The sequence below is a fragment of the Puma concolor genome, chromosome D3, assembly GCF_028749965.1.
Source record: "Puma concolor isolate L17-30 chromosome D3, mPumCon1.1.hap2, whole genome shotgun sequence".
Classification (NCBI taxonomy): Eukaryota; Metazoa; Chordata; class Mammalia; order Carnivora; family Felidae; genus Puma; species Puma concolor.
Genome location: NC_141678.1, coordinates 56,755,217 through 56,773,068, shown reverse-complemented (window position 1 = coordinate 56,773,068; position 17,852 = coordinate 56,755,217). Strand labels below are relative to the sequence as shown.

General features: G+C 46.6%; 1 protein-coding gene across 3 annotated transcripts in view; it reads right to left on the bottom strand.

Moving 5' to 3' along the window:
• MAPRE2 (microtubule associated protein RP/EB family member 2) overlaps positions 1 to 17,852 on the bottom strand; it is a 161,758-nt gene that overhangs the window by 6,438 nt on the left and 137,468 nt on the right. For all 3 annotated transcript variants that reach the window (XM_025931273.2, XM_025931271.2, XM_025931270.2), the window contains 2 exons: positions 4,989 to 5,128; positions 529 to 687 (listed from right to left, as the gene is read on the bottom strand). In XM_025931273.2, the coding sequence (XP_025787058.1) occupies positions 529 to 687; positions 4,989 to 5,128 (299 nt within the window). The remainder of the gene's footprint in view (positions 1 to 528; positions 688 to 4,988; positions 5,129 to 17,852) is intronic.

The following is a 17,852-nucleotide window of genomic DNA, read 5'->3' as shown; positions in this document are numbered from 1 at the left end:
ACAGCCAGGTCTTCCCCGCAGTGAATTCTAAAAGCGTTTTTCAACTGAGGGCTGTTGTACAGCACCGGTCTGTGCTGGCAATGAGTAACCGAGACAACCGGCTCTGAAATAAAAACCGTCGGGCTTGCGGGGATGCGAAAAACACTTAGACTAATTCCTCCTCAAACCATACTCTGATCTGTCATGAAGAATCCTTACATCTACTTTTATTGCTCATCTGCTCAGAGCTGCAAACCACTTAAGATCTGGCTGCATAAACCTAGTTTTCTCAATCATTCCTCCTACTCTCCCCCTCCCACCCCCATCCACTCATCTCTTCCCAGATTAATTCACGAACACACATCCCACAAGCAGGGGTCAATGGATCACGATGATGATGACACTTATTCCTGAGGGAATAGCACACGCACAGGAGGAGTCCTAATCCTCAGGGATCCCAGGGCAGCACCCGAAGACACACAGACTGCTGCACCTTGACCAAGAGCATCGCTTTAGAAGCCAAGAGTCAAGGGCTCTCCTCACACTTACGTGTTCTTCCGAAGCATAGAGGACTTCCATTAGTCGCTGCACGAGGTCGTCGTTTTCCTGCCCATGCTCTTGACAGAGTAGCTCAATCTCTCTCAACTTGCCAAAGTAGAAATCCCTTTCCTTTTCCACACCTTCAAGGGCAAGTTTTAATGAATGTACCTGCAAGGGAGTGAGGGTGGAAAGAAAATTCCCCCAAAATCCGGTATAAAAATGTGACCAACTACACCTGCCTATAACATGTGACACATGCAAAGACAGATGTGCCAAAATGACTACTAGGCAATGGAGCTTGAGCCTGGGCCACAACGTCCAACTTCAACAACACACTAGTCCTTCCCTCTGCCAACTGAGTGTTCATAACCACTGTCCGAGGGATTGTTCTGCTCAAGGTGGTTGCGTCCGGACCCTGAATGAGCCTTCCTCCTCTCTTAACACAGACTAGGGCACATCCTTCTACTCTGTCCAGCCTCTGCAAAGAGGGGAAGCAGAGGAGAGGGCTAGCACTGTGGTTACTTGAGATGTATTCTGAGGACCCTACTTTCTTCTGAGGACCCTACTTTCTTCGGGTAACCATATTTTGTTGTGGAGCCCTTCGTAAATGTTCCTGAGCCACACTAGGCAAAGTCTTTCTACTGAGAAACTGCGTCTTAGCTACATGAGGGAAACTGGGCAAGACTGAAAGCGTGGTTCAGTGGATCTGTTTCAATTCCTCTGGTTCTAGCTTTGGGGACATCGCAGGAAATAGGGGGAAGACTACAAGAAGGAAGCCCCATTCCCTCAGAATAATAGCCCTTGTTCCCTTTTTCCCTGGGATGCTGGTTCCAGGACCTCCCAGGGCTGGGTGGCCTCTCACAGTGATTACGGAGATGGCGCCAGGGAAGGAGCCAGCAGTGAGGCAGTGTCACCCGGGCTGAAGGAAAGCTGACAGTGCCCCACTCCTACGAGCACAGTAGCTACTCACAGGCCTAAACCATGACCCTGTTCCTGCTTCCCGAGAATCCCTTTTTTTAAGCCCCTTGTGCATTTATATTTACAGACAATATTTGTCAGGAGGTAAATTGAATCTTTCATGGTCTCCATCAGGTGAAATCTCTCATTCAGTGTATTAAAAAATCACCCTAGGGGCGCCTGGGTGGCGCAGTCGGTTAAGCGGCCGACTTCAGCCAGGTCACGATCTCGCGGTCCGGGAGTTCGAGCCCCGCGTCGGGCTCTGGGCTGATGGCTCAGAGCCTGGAGCCTGTTTCCGATTCTGTGTCTCCCTCTCTCTCTGCCCCTCCCCCGTTCATGCTCTGTCTCTCTCTGTCCCAAAAATAAAAAAATAAATAAACGTTGAAAAAAAAAAAAATCACCCTAACGGAATTTCCAAAAATGACATTTGGAATGGGAAATTGTCTTCTCTAGTAATCCTGGGCCTTTGGACATGCTATTTATCAAACGCTTACCAAACATCTGCAGTGTTGGTCCCCTTCCTGCACACCCGGCATAGGCCTCGGGGATATGGCCCCTCAGAGTTCACCTCACTGCCTCCCTCACCCGCTGCTCAAAAAGCAGCTTTCCCTAGCTTTTACTTTTATTTTTGATGATGCTATGGTTGGGATATTTCTAAGAAAGGAAGGCAACCAGCAGCCTCAAGTCCAGGAAAAAGAAAACTTCCCTTTTTCTAGAAATCCTTCCTTGCTTTACAACAAACCACCCTCCTCCCCAGGCTTGGCCACAGAATCCCTCTGAAGCCTGCATTGGTGCCAGTGGACAGATCTCTGGCAGTTGAGGAATCTTGAGTCTGTCAGCGCTCCCTGAAGGAGGCAAGAAGGGTCTCTGGAGTACTTCAACCCATGGAAACTAGGTGTGTCTGCCTCTCGAGGGTGCTCTGGTCTGTACAATGTGCAAAGAGGTGAGGCTTTTGTAGAAATATCCAGTCCAGGTTGGCGTTGGGTGGTATTCCAGATCGCCAGGCAATAGATACACAGCTATAGACATCCCTGGTAAAAAGTGATAGAGGCCCAAGTATATGAGGATAGCCAACTGGCAAAGGAGAGTCCATGTTCACGGTCGCACTCATGCAGAGTGATGCCACCCGCACCCTCATGTATCAAACCAGAAGCCTAAGTGGTGGAGGGGATGCTGGGGATGGACCCTTGAGTAAGTCAAGAGGAAGAGACAAGAGGGGGGACGTTCTCTTCTCCCAGTTCTCCCCTCCCTCAGTGTCTGCACACTGCACGTCCTCCTAGGGAGGCCGCCCAAGCCCCAGCATCCGTCCAAGCCAACTGACGCCCACTCTCCAGCCCCCAGGGGTCCCTGAGCGCAGTGGTGACTCCACCCTACTTCCTGTTTGCTAACCCACTTGCCATAAATGGCCCCTAATTATTTCAGTTATGTCTTTTTCTCCCCTTTTGATTCATTTCTATCATTGGAATTGTCTAGCACAGTGGTACTTTTATAGCATGTCATGGGAGACTGCCTGAATAGAGGCAGGAGGCCAAGAAAAGGAGAATTCTTCAAGTTTATGGCACTCGTCACTTTCTCTATTACGACATGTAATTCACTCTCCAGCCTAGGCATGTCCTCGTCCTAGAGTCCTGAGTCCCAACACAGCAATGCCTCTGCGGCTACCCATCAGCTTTAGGGAGCCACCCTGCAGGTTACAAGGGCAGAAAATGGAGGGGGCAATAATAGATAACCATGCAAATGGGTCTGGGTAAGTGTTCAGTAAACAGTTGAATGAATGCTCACAATCTGGGGTGTGTACAACCTTCGCTCTGAGGGACTGGGGAGGGGAAGAGATGGGCACACTCACTCCTCCTTGATGTAAATGCATCAGGGGATAGGTAGGGGAGTGAAGCCCTTTGGAAGTAATAAGGAATTACAGGACCATTGGGAAGTTCCCTCCCTCTCGAGAGTGACATTTTGGATGGTAGGATGAGGTCTGGGTTCCTTGGGGATGGGAGGCTCTTTGTGTAAACGGACAGCTAATGAGTGTAGAGGCAGTGGGTCTGGTGGACTAAGGCTGAATGGCAGAGGGGCAGGAAGGGTCTTGAGGTTTCTGTGTGGTTATACTTTGGGTTGGAAGTTTGGAGACCAGGGTGTGGTAGAGGGGAAACAACAGGGAGGAGAGAAATCATGACAAAACATGAGATAATCAAGATATCAAAAGAACTTGGGTTTCTATAAGAAAAGGGTTATAAATCTAAAGCATTATAGACCCACACCTGAATCTCTTTAGGTCTACTCTGATTTGCTCTGAGCCTTAGGCATGTGGCCCAAGGCTCATTATGGCTGTCGTACCTGCCTTTTATGTGAGAAAAACTCATTACTGGGAATATCATATGGGCTCAAACTGAGAATGAGCAGGTAATTAGAACATTCCAGAGTTTCTAAATCAAAGTCCTGCCCATTGGATAACTTAAGGTTTCACTATTTTCATTAAAGTGATCAGAAGTGTAAAGAAATACCCTAGCTAAGCAGCTGCCTGCTTTTAAACTAGATTCTTGATTGCAAATATACAATTATCTCAAAAATGGTTTCCAGACTCTTGCTGGCTCATCAGGAATCCGATTAATCATTGGGAATGGCCCAGCCACTTGGCTGGGAACAGCCTAAGAACCTTGAATAGAAGCTCCTCTCCGGGTAGTGGGAGTAGCCAGGATAAAAGACTCTGCAGCTCAGGGTCAGGGCGGGTGGCTTCTTCAGTGGGCCTCATGCTACCAATCGTTTTATTACCTTTAAGCTACATATAATCTCAGGCAAAATTAGCTATCGTTAGGTAGAAAGCATACCTAAACTTTTATATGGAAATTTTCAAAGGCAGCAGAGCTAGATCTACCATAACCATGAAGAATGTTAGACGAAAAGGAAAGTTCTTCGACTTCAACCACAACCGTGGCCTTCTGATCCCCCAGTATTGGGGTCAGTGCTTCTGTGGCATCAAACATCTGCTGTCGTGGCAAGCATTAGGTTCTCGCTTTCATTTGCACGATCACCTACCCCGTACAACTGCTGTAAGCTCCGGGGGGGGAAGGGTTAGCTATCTCACTACCATTATATTAGCACCAAGCACCGAGTCTGTCACACAGAACAAGCTTAACAAATAGCTTGTGCAGGAAAGGAAGGAGGAAGAGAGACTAAAGTCATGAATGCTATCTCGACCGGCCAGAAGTGGGCAGACAGTCCAGAGTCTGGCCTGGAGCTCCGGACAGGCACTGAGGTGTGGGGGATGGGGATGCTGCCTACAAACCTGCATTTACCTGGGGCTGAGTCATCTGTCCTTCTGTCTTAATGTACAGCTTTGGGATTTTTGACTAACATCTTATATTCCTGGCGGACCGCTGGTTTCATCTGCCTGAATGATTCCTTTTATTCTTAATCATTTGGAACCAGATTCCCTCACCTGCCCTCCCTTATCTCAGGCCTACAGGTGTTTGGTCCCTCCCCTCTCAGAGACAGGGCCAGGGCTGAGGGGTTACCTGTTCATTAAGCTGTATGACCTGTGTTTCTAAATCTTTATCAGATTTGGATGCTGAGCTGCTGGATGAAGCCCTTTTGGCTGATGAGGGACGAGAAGGTGTAGATCCCGGCTTAGATGCCGGACTTGATTTAGCCGCACCTGAAAGTAACCAGAATAGATTATAAATACGGGCAACATTAGAAATGCTTTTTAGATACACTGCAAATGTATAAAGGAGTTACTAAGAAGTATAAAAGCTATCCCCAAGGACTCTTTCCAATCACAAAAGTAGCCTACATACACTTAGAAAAAGCACCGACGTTAAAAGGACAGTGCCATCTTTGGCAACTTATTTAATCTTTCTGAGTACTTTCCTCCCCCTCAAGTTAATAGGAGATTAAGCTGTCCTTTGTGCCTCTGGTGAGAGAAGAAAAACTGATTTAACTAAGAGATTTTAAGATTTTTTTTTTTTTAAGAGGAAAGGTTCTGAGATAACCTCAAAGCATCACCATAGTTGAGTTTCTAACAAACAACAAAAAAGAATTTATAACAGATGAATACTTTAGAAAAAAATTCAGAGCAAGTGTAGGTTTTTTTCTCTTTTGTTTCCTAGTTTAGCCACTGAAAGCGCCTGGGAGCAATGACATCTCCATAGCAGCGTGTGTTCCAGGTGCCTACGTCCTGGTGTCTAAGTTTTATCCTGCAGTAAGAGCTTCTTGAGAGATAGCAGACTCCGTGGGTGGGGCAGGAAAGGTATGGCGTGAGCCTGGGACACCTTCTTGTGTCGCAAAGCAAGGATGTGCTCAGGACTAAGGTCAACGGGAACAGGGGCCAGTTTGAAGGTGCTTCCAGATAGCCACAGCTGGGACAGTTTTACATGTCAAAAGTGTAATGGCTCTCATGTGCTAGAACACACTGAATAAATAAAACTCCAGTCTATAATGACGGAGAAAGGAGGGAGGGAGGGTATAAAGATCTTTACAGAACACAGCTAGTAAATGTAGAAGAAATGTTAGAACTTGAAAAATCATGACAATACAACAAGCATAACTGATCCAGGAAAGGCTCAATGACGGACTCTGAAACGTTAAGTGGGAAGTCTGGAGGGAAAAAGACATTCATGTGTGTCAAGATATTGGCCTAGGATTTATTTACTACAATGGAAGAAAGATACGCCTTTACAGCAGGGGCCGGAGCGGGGCGTTGTCTGGGGCTCAGCATCGTAAGTAATTAAACAGCATCACTAATGATGATAGAAGCTAGGGGAAAGAAGGTCCTTAACATCAGGTAAGAGCTCACCCACCAGAAGCTCAGCTCCTAATAGGTGATCACAATCTAGAACATGACACAGACATAGGCAATGGCTTCTGCAGCCAAAACAGAAGCCAACAAGGTAGATGTGGTGATATTTACACACGTTGTGGATTAAGAAATTCAGGGTCATTACCCACGGCCCACCCAGGCCCTTTTACTCTGAACACAGTCTCAACCATGTGGTAGCTCAGGCTGGTGGAGGGGCTCCTCTTATGTATTTCCAGTAGCCCTATTCCCCACCACATCCCGCACACTCTTCCTCCAGAAGGCTCCGGGAACACAGGGGCCAGTGTTCATCACCTTTGCAACCCCAGTACTTAGCACCATGCTGGGCTGAACCGGTATTTAGTGAAGGTACAAATGTTGAAATGAATACATGAACAAGTAAATACAACGTGGTTATGCGGTTTCCAGTCTCAAGGTTTATCAGCACCAACAGATCAGAAACAGGCAGGGGGTTATGAAGCCAAGTGTACTGACAGCAGTTACAAGTTTCGACTAATCTCCTAATTACAAAGTGGCAAACAGGAAGAGTTCCGGTGCCTGGAGTCATCAGTTATAAACATGAAGTCATACGCCCCCCTCAGGAAGCACTGACAACATCATACCCTTTAAAATCCGTTACAAAGAAAAGAGAGAATTTTCTTCTAAAAATACAGGGAAAGGCCTAATATATTTTAAAATGAAAAATTCAATTGGGAAGGACTTAAAATATTTGACTATCCGAAGGTAAATCTTCAGGGACCTGGAAACCTGGCCCATGCAGAAGACCTTCCCAAGGATTCTAGAGAGCTGATGCTCTGCTTCATTTGTGATTCACATCAAGTTGCAAGGACCCTTCATCTCTGCAGGAGCCCACAGAAAACACTCCTCGAACACCACTTCCGACCCCACTGGCCAGGCTCTGTACAGGCCATGCTGGCAGGGTAGAGAAAACTGTGTGGATAACAACAGAGGAGGCAGGGTGAGGACATGCTGACCTGGCAAAGTGCCTCCTCTGAGGGCAGCTACCAGCCAGCCCCGCTGAGGGAGAAGCTTCTGAAAAATCAAGTTACTTCAGGCCTTTTTATCAGCAATACATCGTATTTTAATATCTATCATATCTGACAGAGAGCAGCTTCCAGAGGGAGGTTCAACACCTCTTATTTACTAAATACAGGTTTACCCGGTACCTACCATGAACCACGTCCCACTGGAGATCCCTGCTCTCCAGGAGCTCAGGGTCTCATGGAGCGACAGCTGTGGACAAAGGCCCGGGCACGGCCACACTCACCGTACCCAGGGACAAGGCAGTGTTCCCGACCACATGACCACAAAGCATGATTCATGCTGCGACCCCCTCGCCTCAAACACTCCTCTTCCCCTCTGAGGGACTAAGTGTAGCGCCCTGCAGATATCCGCTTGGACGATGCCGCTCCGGGAGGCCGCAGCACCTGTCCCTTGTAACCGCACAGCCGTTTGTGCCTATTCTCCCATTCCAGTCTACAGGTAGGGGTTGCATCTGTTTTACCATTTAATGTTCCCAAGGCCAAGCTCCGTGCCTGACCCAGAGGCCACGCTCAATAGACGTTTTTATCAATAACGTTAAAACCACTCCAAGGAGAGGTATCTATCCGGGTCAACAAACCGGGGAGAGCTCAAGGGGCTGAGGCCAACGTCCAAGTCACTGGCAATACGTGAAGGAGACCAAACAAAACATCATCAAGTTCCCCCAGAGAGCTCCTACTTGGTTTTCAGATCCTCTTCTGTTATCACCTGGGCCCTTCTAGATGGAACCAGGACAAAGTTCACGTAGGGAAATCGAGTCAGTAAGCATTTAAGTCTGAGTAGGCAGGGGCAAGCTAGTTTGTACCGTGCCGTCCAAGTCAATGCCATGTTCATTACCTCTTCTGAAGCAAACAGCGCCCCGCAGAAGGGGCTTCCCTAGAGTGCGTGACCCACCCTGGGCACTTCTCCCTGAGCAGGGCGGCGGCTAGGATGTGGCTCGTTGTAACAGCTGACCTACGTTCATCAGACACTCATTCTCACACCCTGCCCTATCCAGCCCCACGTAAACTTTAAAAGAAAAACACGGAAGGAATAGAAACCTGACTGCTTGTAAAAGCCACTACTAATTATATTTTTAGGACATCATCAAATGCAGCTTGAGAAAAAACCTGAAATGAAGCAAAAGTGGAAGGGTCGTGGGCAAGCCAAAGCCCTCTGCGAGATCAAGTTATCAGGAAGAGAACTATGAATAAGCAGAGGAAGCTCGCTGGGGAGGAACAGGGGGCCACAGGAGACCCTACGTGGCTCCCGGGGGACAGGCCGGAGCTGCTGCAGTGACTGATGCTGCAGCGGCAGGTACGGCTTCTTCCCCGTCTCATGGATTCTGTCCAGGTTGGCTGGGATGCACAGTCCCCATCTTTCACCTGGTACACATGCATGCAGCTTGTGGCTCTCTCAAGATGACAGAGATGAAAACAATGGAATCGCCTCCACCTCGCCCCGGACAGTCACTCACAGGCTGGAGAAAGGAATGGAAAATAAATTTGAAAGACTGAGTTAACAGAGGAAGTAATTAGTATTTGAAATTTAAAATCAGGGGTTTTGAAACTGTGATTAAATTGTTTGGAAAGAAACTGATAACAAAGGGAAATAAATGTCTAATGAATGAGGTGTGAGAGGGCAGTGCTAGTCAACTGTGCTTTTATTTTTCAACGTTTATTTATTTTTGGGACAGAGAGAGACAGAGCATGAACGGGGGAGGGGCAGAGAGAGAGGGAGACACAGAATCGGAAACAGGCTCCAGGCTCCGAGCCATCAGCCCAGAGCCCGACGCGGGGCTCGAACTCACGGACCGCGAGATCGTGACCTGGCTGAAGTCGGACGCTTAACCGACTGCGCCACCCAGGCGCCCCTGTGCTTTTATTTTTAAATGTTTATTTTGAGTGCACGTGCATGCACTCAAGAGAGAGGGGGAGAGAGAGAATCCGAAACAGGGTCTGTGCTGTCAGCACAGAGCCTGACATGGGGCTTGATCCCGTGAACCATGAGATCGCGACCTGAGCCCAAATCAAGAGTCGGACGCCTGATGGACTGAGTCACCCAAGTGTCCCGTCAACTGTGCATTTACACTGCTTCTAAGGGATGAAGAAATTAAAGAACAGGAAGGCCGTACAGAAGATCTTAGTATCGTCAGAGGTTTAAAGTTTTAAAACCTAGACAATTCAGCATTAAACTAAAAGCTCATTTTTCGAAAGAAAATAAAGTGAGCTCTTTAAATCATAACAAGCTATAATCTGATGTGGAAGTAATCTACCCCTCACAGCTATTTCTCACATTGAGAAATACTAAATAGTAAAATTCATAAAAGTAAAAATGAAGGCTTTTGTTCATTCTATTTAATGATTTCATGGTTTACTTTTTAGAATAGTAAACGATATCCTAAGGTATATGACACCCATTAGACTGTTAAGAACTGTATTTTTGTTTATTTGCTCTGGAAGTCTTGCTGTCTCCTTTCAAGCAAACATACTCCAAAGTGTACCCAGCTTCTGGGGTGCCAGATATTATTCTGCCATTTACCTGGGCTGCTAGAATAAGGATGTTATTAGAAAATTGTAATTATCAATATCAGCAAATTTAACATTGATCTATTACTTTTATGTAAGTTACTATGTAGATTCCAATTTTGTGAAATGACCCAATAATGTCCCGGATAGCATCTATCCCGGCTTCAGATATCGGGGTCCTCAGTAGCTGCCTTCCTGCTTCCTAAGAATGCACCCAGGGCCACGGTGACTTCACTTCTGTGCCTTCCCATGCTTCTGTGCTCAGTGATGCTTACATGAAAAACATTTACATAAGGGCTTTTAAAGAGAGTGCAGCTCCTTCAGCTATACGGCAGATATTTTTTTTTTCCTCGCAGCTATCAACCATTCCAAAAATTTTTTTGAAGCTGTATTTGATGTCCTGAAAACATAATTAGTGGTAGTCCTGTTTTACAAGAATTTTTTTTCCCTCAAGCTTTTCTCTCTCTCCCTAATTTTCCCTTTCAAAATAAAAAGGAGTTTCAGAAGCAGAGAAAAATAGACATAAATTCTGTACAAGTCCCTGTAATTCTCTGACTTTACTCACTGGATATGGACGTGATTTACAATGCTAGTCTTTGAGCAGTTGTGTCTTAATTAATGCCTTTAGGATTTGGTGTATAAATATGATTCTAAGACATTTTAACCATAGTTGTAAAAAAACAAAGAGTAGCCTTATTCACTGTCTTAGTGAAGCCACAGCATCACTGTGTCTAATGTCAATAATTAGTAGCTTAGTGTTTATGGAAAATGCTACATTTGGGCCATATGAGGCCCAATGAATTCATAACGATAAAGCAAAGAAAAGCATTGTACTCGGCTTTATCCTTCATGGCCGGAGCTCTGATGGAATTTAAACATTCTTCTCACTTAATCTGCTGTATTCCTTCTGCCAAAGTCATAAACAGAGGAGCTAAAAATATGACATTAAAACTGTTGACAAGAACCACAGAGACATTAAAAACATGTGCACGCGTGCGTACACGCTCAGGAGGCAACTGATCTTCTGGTCATCCCCAGCTTCTTCCCTAATTTGAGAGCATATTCCCCTCCACCCCCGGGTCCTTTTCACTCAGTTAAAAACCCCACAGAGGTGGGGGCTGGGGAGTAGGTGAAATAGGTGAAGGTGGTCAAAAGGTAGAAACTTCCAGTTATACACAATGAGATACCAAATCACACCTGTCAGAATGGCTAAAATTAACTCAGGAAACAACAGATGTCGGCGAAGATGCAGAGAAAAGGAACCTTTCGCACTGTTGGTGGGAATGCAAACTGGTGCAGCAGCTCTGGAAAACAGTATGGAGGTTCCTTGGAAAGTTAAAAATGGAACTAACCTACAACCCGGCAACTGCACTACTGGGTACTTATCTCCAGGATACAAAAATGCGGATTTGAAGGGGCACAGACACTCCAATGTTTATTTTTATTTCTATTTATTTGTTTTTTTAAGTCTGTTTATTTTGAAAGAGACAGAGATAGCGCAAGTGGGGCAGGGGCAGAGAGAAAGACAGGGAGAGAGAGAGAGAGAGAGAGACAGACAGAGAGAGAGGGAGGGAGGGAGGGAGAGAATGGCCAAGCAGGCTCCACACTGTCAGCATAGAGCCCCATGCAGGGCTCAAACTCACGAACTGTGAGATCATGACTTGAGCGGAAGCCAAGAGTTGCACGCTTACTGACTGAGCCACCCAGGCACCCCTCACCCCAATGTTTATAGCAACACTATCAACAATAGCCAAATTATGGAAAGAGTTCAAGTGTCCATTGACCGATGAATGGATAAAGATATGGTGTACATATACAATGGAATATTGCTCAGCAGTCAAAAAGAATGAAATCTTGCCATCTGCAACAATGTGGATGGAACTAGAGTGTATTTTGCTAAGCTAAATAAGTCAGTCAGAGAAAACAAATATCCTATGATTTCACTCATATATGGAATTTAAGAAAACACCTGAACACAAGAAGGGAAGGAAAAATAAGATAAAAACAGGGAGGCAAACCATAAGAGACTCTTAAATACAGAGAACAAACTGAGGATTGCTGGAGGGGAGGCAGATGGGAAGATGGGCTCAATGGGCAATGGGCATTAAGGAGGGCACTTGTTGGGATGAGCACTGCGTGTTATATGTCAGTGATAAGTCACTACATTCTACTCCTGAAACCAATAGTACACTATATGTTAACTAATTTGAATCTAAGTAATACAAAAAAAAATTCCCGTTACAAAGTAAGTCTGAGGAACTCATGTACAGCAAGGTGGTTATATGTAACACTGTATGTTTGAGAGTTGCAAAGAGAGTAGATCTTAAAAGTTCTTATCACAAAAAAATATTCTAATCATACAGTGACAGATGTTAATCTAGACTTATTGTCGTGATCATTTTGCAATATATACAAATATTCAATCATGTTTATGCCTGAAATGATTATGCTGTATGTCAATTATGCCGTATGTCAAAAGCAAAACCCCACAGACCTGAAACATGACAGAAGATGCACTGTACCTACATTGATTGGTTATTTGTGGATGACCTGCCATCACTTCCTTATCCTTTTTACCTTGGTCAACAGATTTTATTTTTTAACTGGGAACGGGAATGAACTTGGTTAAAATAAAAGTAAATAAAGCCACTGCTGGGGATAGAGTATAGGGCTGGAGTGACGAGAGGATGGAGCTCCCACAGCAAGAGGGTTTCCTGAGTGCCGAAACGGACACGGGAGTGGCCACACTGCAATATGACTGACTGCGCCCCCACCCTTCTCACGGCTTTGGGGTCTGACCCTTTTCTTGGAAAATGGCTCCACGCCTCCCCTTTGTAGGCTCCTAATGAGTTCTCTGAGGGCAAAACAAAGGAAAGTGCCTCTGCGGCCAGAGTCCAGTCCACGTGGAACATCAACGGGGGCTCCAGGATATTCTGATTCAGCAGGTTATTAAGAGGCTGGTTCGTATATTCTGAAATTACTAGTTCACGGCCCTTAGGGCTTCTGTCACCAGTGCAGCCCGCGGCCAAGTGTGGCTCTTCCTTCTCGCCACTTCAGGGTCAGCTTGTAAAAGTGGGCAGCCCCTTTTCTGAGCACCTTGGAGCCTAGCAGAAAGCACACCAGCCGTGTGGGCACGGGGATCGGGTATGGAAGTGGTAATCCTTCAGCTTGCCCTTAGGGAGGCAGTGGCTGAGCTTGGGGGCCTGGTCGCCAGGTGGCCTTCACGGCAGTCCGGGTGCTGCTGCCTGGACCCCTGGATGCGAAAGACCGCAAAAGTAGTGCCTGTTTCCCACAGTCGGGAAGAGCACAGGACAGGTCCTTAAGAGCCTGGCACATGGTAGGTGCTCGATAAATGTGAGCTCACATTAGTAGTGCTGTTACTCAGCGAATATGATCCGACCAATGATGAAGTACACAGGTTTCCCAGTTCCAGACACTAGCAAGATAAAAACTAAACCACTAAAGTAGTAAGAACATCAGACTCTCTTTCAAGAAATCTCTATAAAAATTTTAACCCATAAACCACCAGTGGGCACCAAGGCCTCGGTTCTCCAGTTCCATTCACCCTCTATCTTGAAAATCAGCAAGCTGGAGTCTCTGTGCCCCTTCTTAAATTACCCTGACTCATTCATTCAAGCAGCCAACATTTACTGACCTCCTACTGTGTACCTGGCAAGCTATAGGCAGTTGGGATAAATCAATGAATGAAACATAGAAAATGCCTTTGTGGAATTTACATTCTAACAGCAGAAATGAGATAATAAACATCATGATACATTAGTAAGTGCCATAATAAACCGGCAAGCAAATGCTATGGAGAAGAGACCGGCAGAGCAGGGCGAGGGTGAGCAGCCTCTGCAGTAGCAGCTCCGGGTGTCTGAGTGCCCAGCACGTGTCTTTCTCCAGTCTCAGCTCTGCAGACCCAGGAGCCTCCCATGGGCCTCACTAGACCCAGGTTCCCTCAGAAGGACAGGGGTCAAGATCACGGAGCCCTCTTGATGCAAGTCCTGCCGCAGGCTAGCAGAGACATGAGGCGAGACGTACGCCAGGTCCATGTGGCAGTCACCCTGACCCGCAAGTCCTGTTCCTCACAGAAGCCTATGTCTCTTGTGACAGCTCCAGAGGCATAACCTTCCAGAATCCCTGAAAGAGACTTGCCAGGTGCAGGAGGAACCCTTACTTCCAGGCCTAAGAAAGTCAGATTGGAACAGAGGCCTGAGAGGGGTGAAGCTGGTGCCCTGGACAGCCCAGGAGCAGAGCATTCCAGGCAACGGCAAGGCCTGATGCCCACACGAAGGCCCTACCTCATCTGGGGCAGGGGCCAGGTGGAGTGCTGCCGCAGAGCAAGCCTGGGCCAGTGCAGGAGGGGGCAGATCGTCGGGACTCAGAGGCCGCAGTCAGGAGGTGGGCTTTCGTTCTGAGGGGAAAGGGAAGCCGCGGCAGGGTCCCGAGCTGAGGAGTGACATGGTCTGACTGCTGTGTGGAGAATGGGCTGCAGGAGGGTGAGGGCAGAGGCAGAGTGGCCAGAGAGGAGGCCACTGCCGTGATTTTCCTGGTATGAGTAGTGAGTGCTCAAGACAAGTTTCCTTTAAGGTAAATCATTTACAATGGGCCAGTTCAGAAAGCCCCATCATGTACCCTATAAAATAGGCACCAAATGTCTGGCTGTTTTATACGGCTTCCATTTTGTAATGTTAACAGCAACCTAAAAAACATTTTGTGATCAATAGCATCTGCTATTGACTCTGAGAGGAAGGCTGAAGAAAAGTAGGCGGTGACAAGGGCTATGAGTCAGCGTGTGTCCCTCCCAATTCACTCCTCAGGGTCATTACACAGTGTGATAACTGGTTCTGCCCTGGGAGCAAGCCAGGGAACTACACTCAGAGTGAGAGGCCTGGGATGGCATGGCTGCCTCTGCACCCAGAGCCTCAGAGCCTGAAGGCTCCCCTTCCGCGGCCAGGGGTCACAAAGCCTGCCCCCGCGGTGGCCAAGAGGACCTGAGCTTGGCTGGCCAGCATGAGCACTCAGAAAACTGAATTACTTCTGCCCTGGTTACTGTCCCTGCTGGAGATGATGTGCTTATTTTTAGCCATCATGTGATTCTCCAGTATTTTCCAGGCTCTGCCTGAGTCACTATGGTTTCTGAGAATTTTTCATAGTGGGAAAAAACGCACAGAACTTCTCCTCTTAGAATGGCTCAAGTATTAAAATAGCTAACTTTTGAATAGTTGTTTGAATGTGGCGTGTATTTCCTTATGATAAACCGACTCTTCTCACATCTTGGTAGGTAATTAAGGGTGCTCTGAAACACATTAGGTGCCGAGCAATCACTGTCTTAGTTCAAATTCTCGTTTTTAACTTGTCCTCAGGGCAACTTCTCTCTAGAAATGGCAAGGATCCCTCACTCCCATGAAAACAATACACACCAGAATCCCAACAAGTTAGGGAGGCGCCCCCTTGCCTGTTTACTGCAGGAGGAAGAAAAGCTAGTGGGTGAAACAGCCCAACAAACCTAGCCAGACCATCAAGAGTTAAAACACACAGGCATCACCATGACACCGCGGCATCACTGTACTCCTGGCATACAGCAGCCCTTCAAGCCAAAAGTCTTCAAATTAAGATGGCTATTGCGTAGGAACACGAGCACTCAATACTTCATGATGGACAGATACAGTCCTGACTCCACTGTCAAGACCAGTATTTTAGGTTATTTTTCTGGTGGTGGCAAGTTGACTGTGCTCCATCAACACGATCTTCCCCAGACTCTCTTGCAAACAGAGAGATGTGGTCTGAGGCCACAGAGCTGGAGCTCAGGGAGGCGAGAACCAGAGCTGAGCCTCATATGAATCTTTTACTACAACTGGCTCCTGGCTCCAGCTTCTCTGCTTTCACCAACCAACCACCAAGCCAGAAAAATGTGCATCGTATATCCTTGGCCAACCTCATCTCCTACATGGTTTGTTGGAACAGCTTCTTAGCTAGTCTTCTGGACTGTAACTGTGCCACCCGCCATGTATTTTCTACACCAAACAGCAAACTTGTGCTTAAAACCTTTCAGTGACTCCCAACTGTTCCCTTTAAAGCATAAACCTCTGTGACCAACAGAACCTATGGTGACCTCCTCTCCCCAATAATCTTCACCTCCTGGTATTCTAATCTTTGTATAGTCCCTTCCTCTAGAGTATGGGTGCAGCCTGTGCCTTGCTTCTAAGCAACAGAATATGACAAAGGTGATGGGAGGTCGCTCTCATGATTACGGTACTCTACAGAACTCTGTTTGGCTAGCATACACACCAGAGAGAATCCTATGGGTCTAGAAGCAGCAAGATGCCACGTAAGCACCCATGCTGGAAAAGCCCATGTGGCAAGGAAGCGCAGGTGGCCTCTGGGAACTGAGAGCAGCTGCCACCAGGAGACTGAAACCTCAGTTCTGCAGCGTCAAGGAAACTGTCACAACCTGAGAGCTCTCCCCAGTTAAGCCTCTGATTAGACCACAGCCCCAGAAGATACCTGGATTGCTGCCCGGTGGGACCCTAGAACACAGAACACAGCTAGGCTCGGCCTGGACTTCAGAAGGTGTAAGACAATAGATGTGTGTTGTTTTAAGCTGCTAAGTTTGTAGTAGTTGTTTTGCAGCAACACAGTCTGAGTATCACCTCTCCACTCATTATACAAGGGCCCCACTCACCTCTGCAGCTTTACTTCGCAATACCCATGCAGAATAACACACACTTTACCAAATACAGCATATTCTCTCTTGACATCGATATTCTACTCTGTTTGCAGTGCTCTTGTCCATACTCTTAACCTGGCTAACTTCTACTCATTCAGTGACTCGTCGTCAAAACCCCCATTTCCCCCAAAAAGCCTTTCTAGAATCCACAAGACCAGCTCTGATGGTCTTCCTACACACCCTGATAGCACAGACCTCACTTTGTTGTTATTGTCTATTTATTACCAGGTTTTCATCACAAGACTGTAACTTCCCTGAATCATGATGTGTTTCCAGAACTTCTTACGGTGCCCTGACAAATATGTGTTGAGAGACTGAACGAAAATCCAAGCAAAGCTTTCATAAAAAGAGCAACGACTCCAGCAAACAGGAGCTGTTTAAGAAGGGTTTTTTTCTGAGCCATTGTGTAGTACACCATATACTATTTCCGCAGCTACAGTACAAGGGGCTCCTCAGGTGATAGACAGGACTGGAGAGGATGCCGAAAATAGTCATACACGTGGGCTTCAGTGCTGCATCTTCCTGGATCCAAATGGACATGCTGTGATTCAATTTAAATCAATTCAACAAATTCTAAATGAAATTCTTCAAAGTAAACAATGTTTCTCTTCCTGCCCAACATACCAAGTGACAAAGAATGGCACCAATAAGAAAAACAGACCTCGTTCTGCCATCTTGGAACCTGTGGAGGCCTGCTGGGAGGGAGCAGGACTCCTAAAATGACAAGTATGTCTGGAAGGCTGTGGTCCAAGGCCATTTTTGCTGGAGAAAGCGGGGTCTCCAGAACCAGAGAGAGCACAGAGCTCTTCTTAAAATTCAAGATGTTTATGCTTGAGATGAAACAGAACTGTATCTAGGCAAGAGATGTGCTTATATGTAGAAAGCAAAGAAGAGCACAGTGACTCCTGGTGGCAAACTGAACAAAACCAGAGTAATCTGGGGAAAAGTAACTCATGCTCATGCAAACAGTGCCGTGGTTCATGCCAAATTCCAAAGCAACCTTAGTGCTAAAGCCATTGGCCACAGAATCCATGTGATACTGTGCCCTTCAAGGATTTAAACTTACTGTAAAGTAAATAAAAGTGTACCTTTGCTCTCTTACGGGGGGCAGGGAGGGAGGAAGAAAAAAAGAAAAATAGGTCCATGGGTGACCTGTGATACTCTGTTTACGGAAATGGAGAATAAATGCTAAATCATTGCCTCTGAGACCTCCTAAGTTTTGTCGTGAGGCGGAGAAGCCAGATGCCAAGTTATTATTCCAACAGAGAGAAAAACGATGATG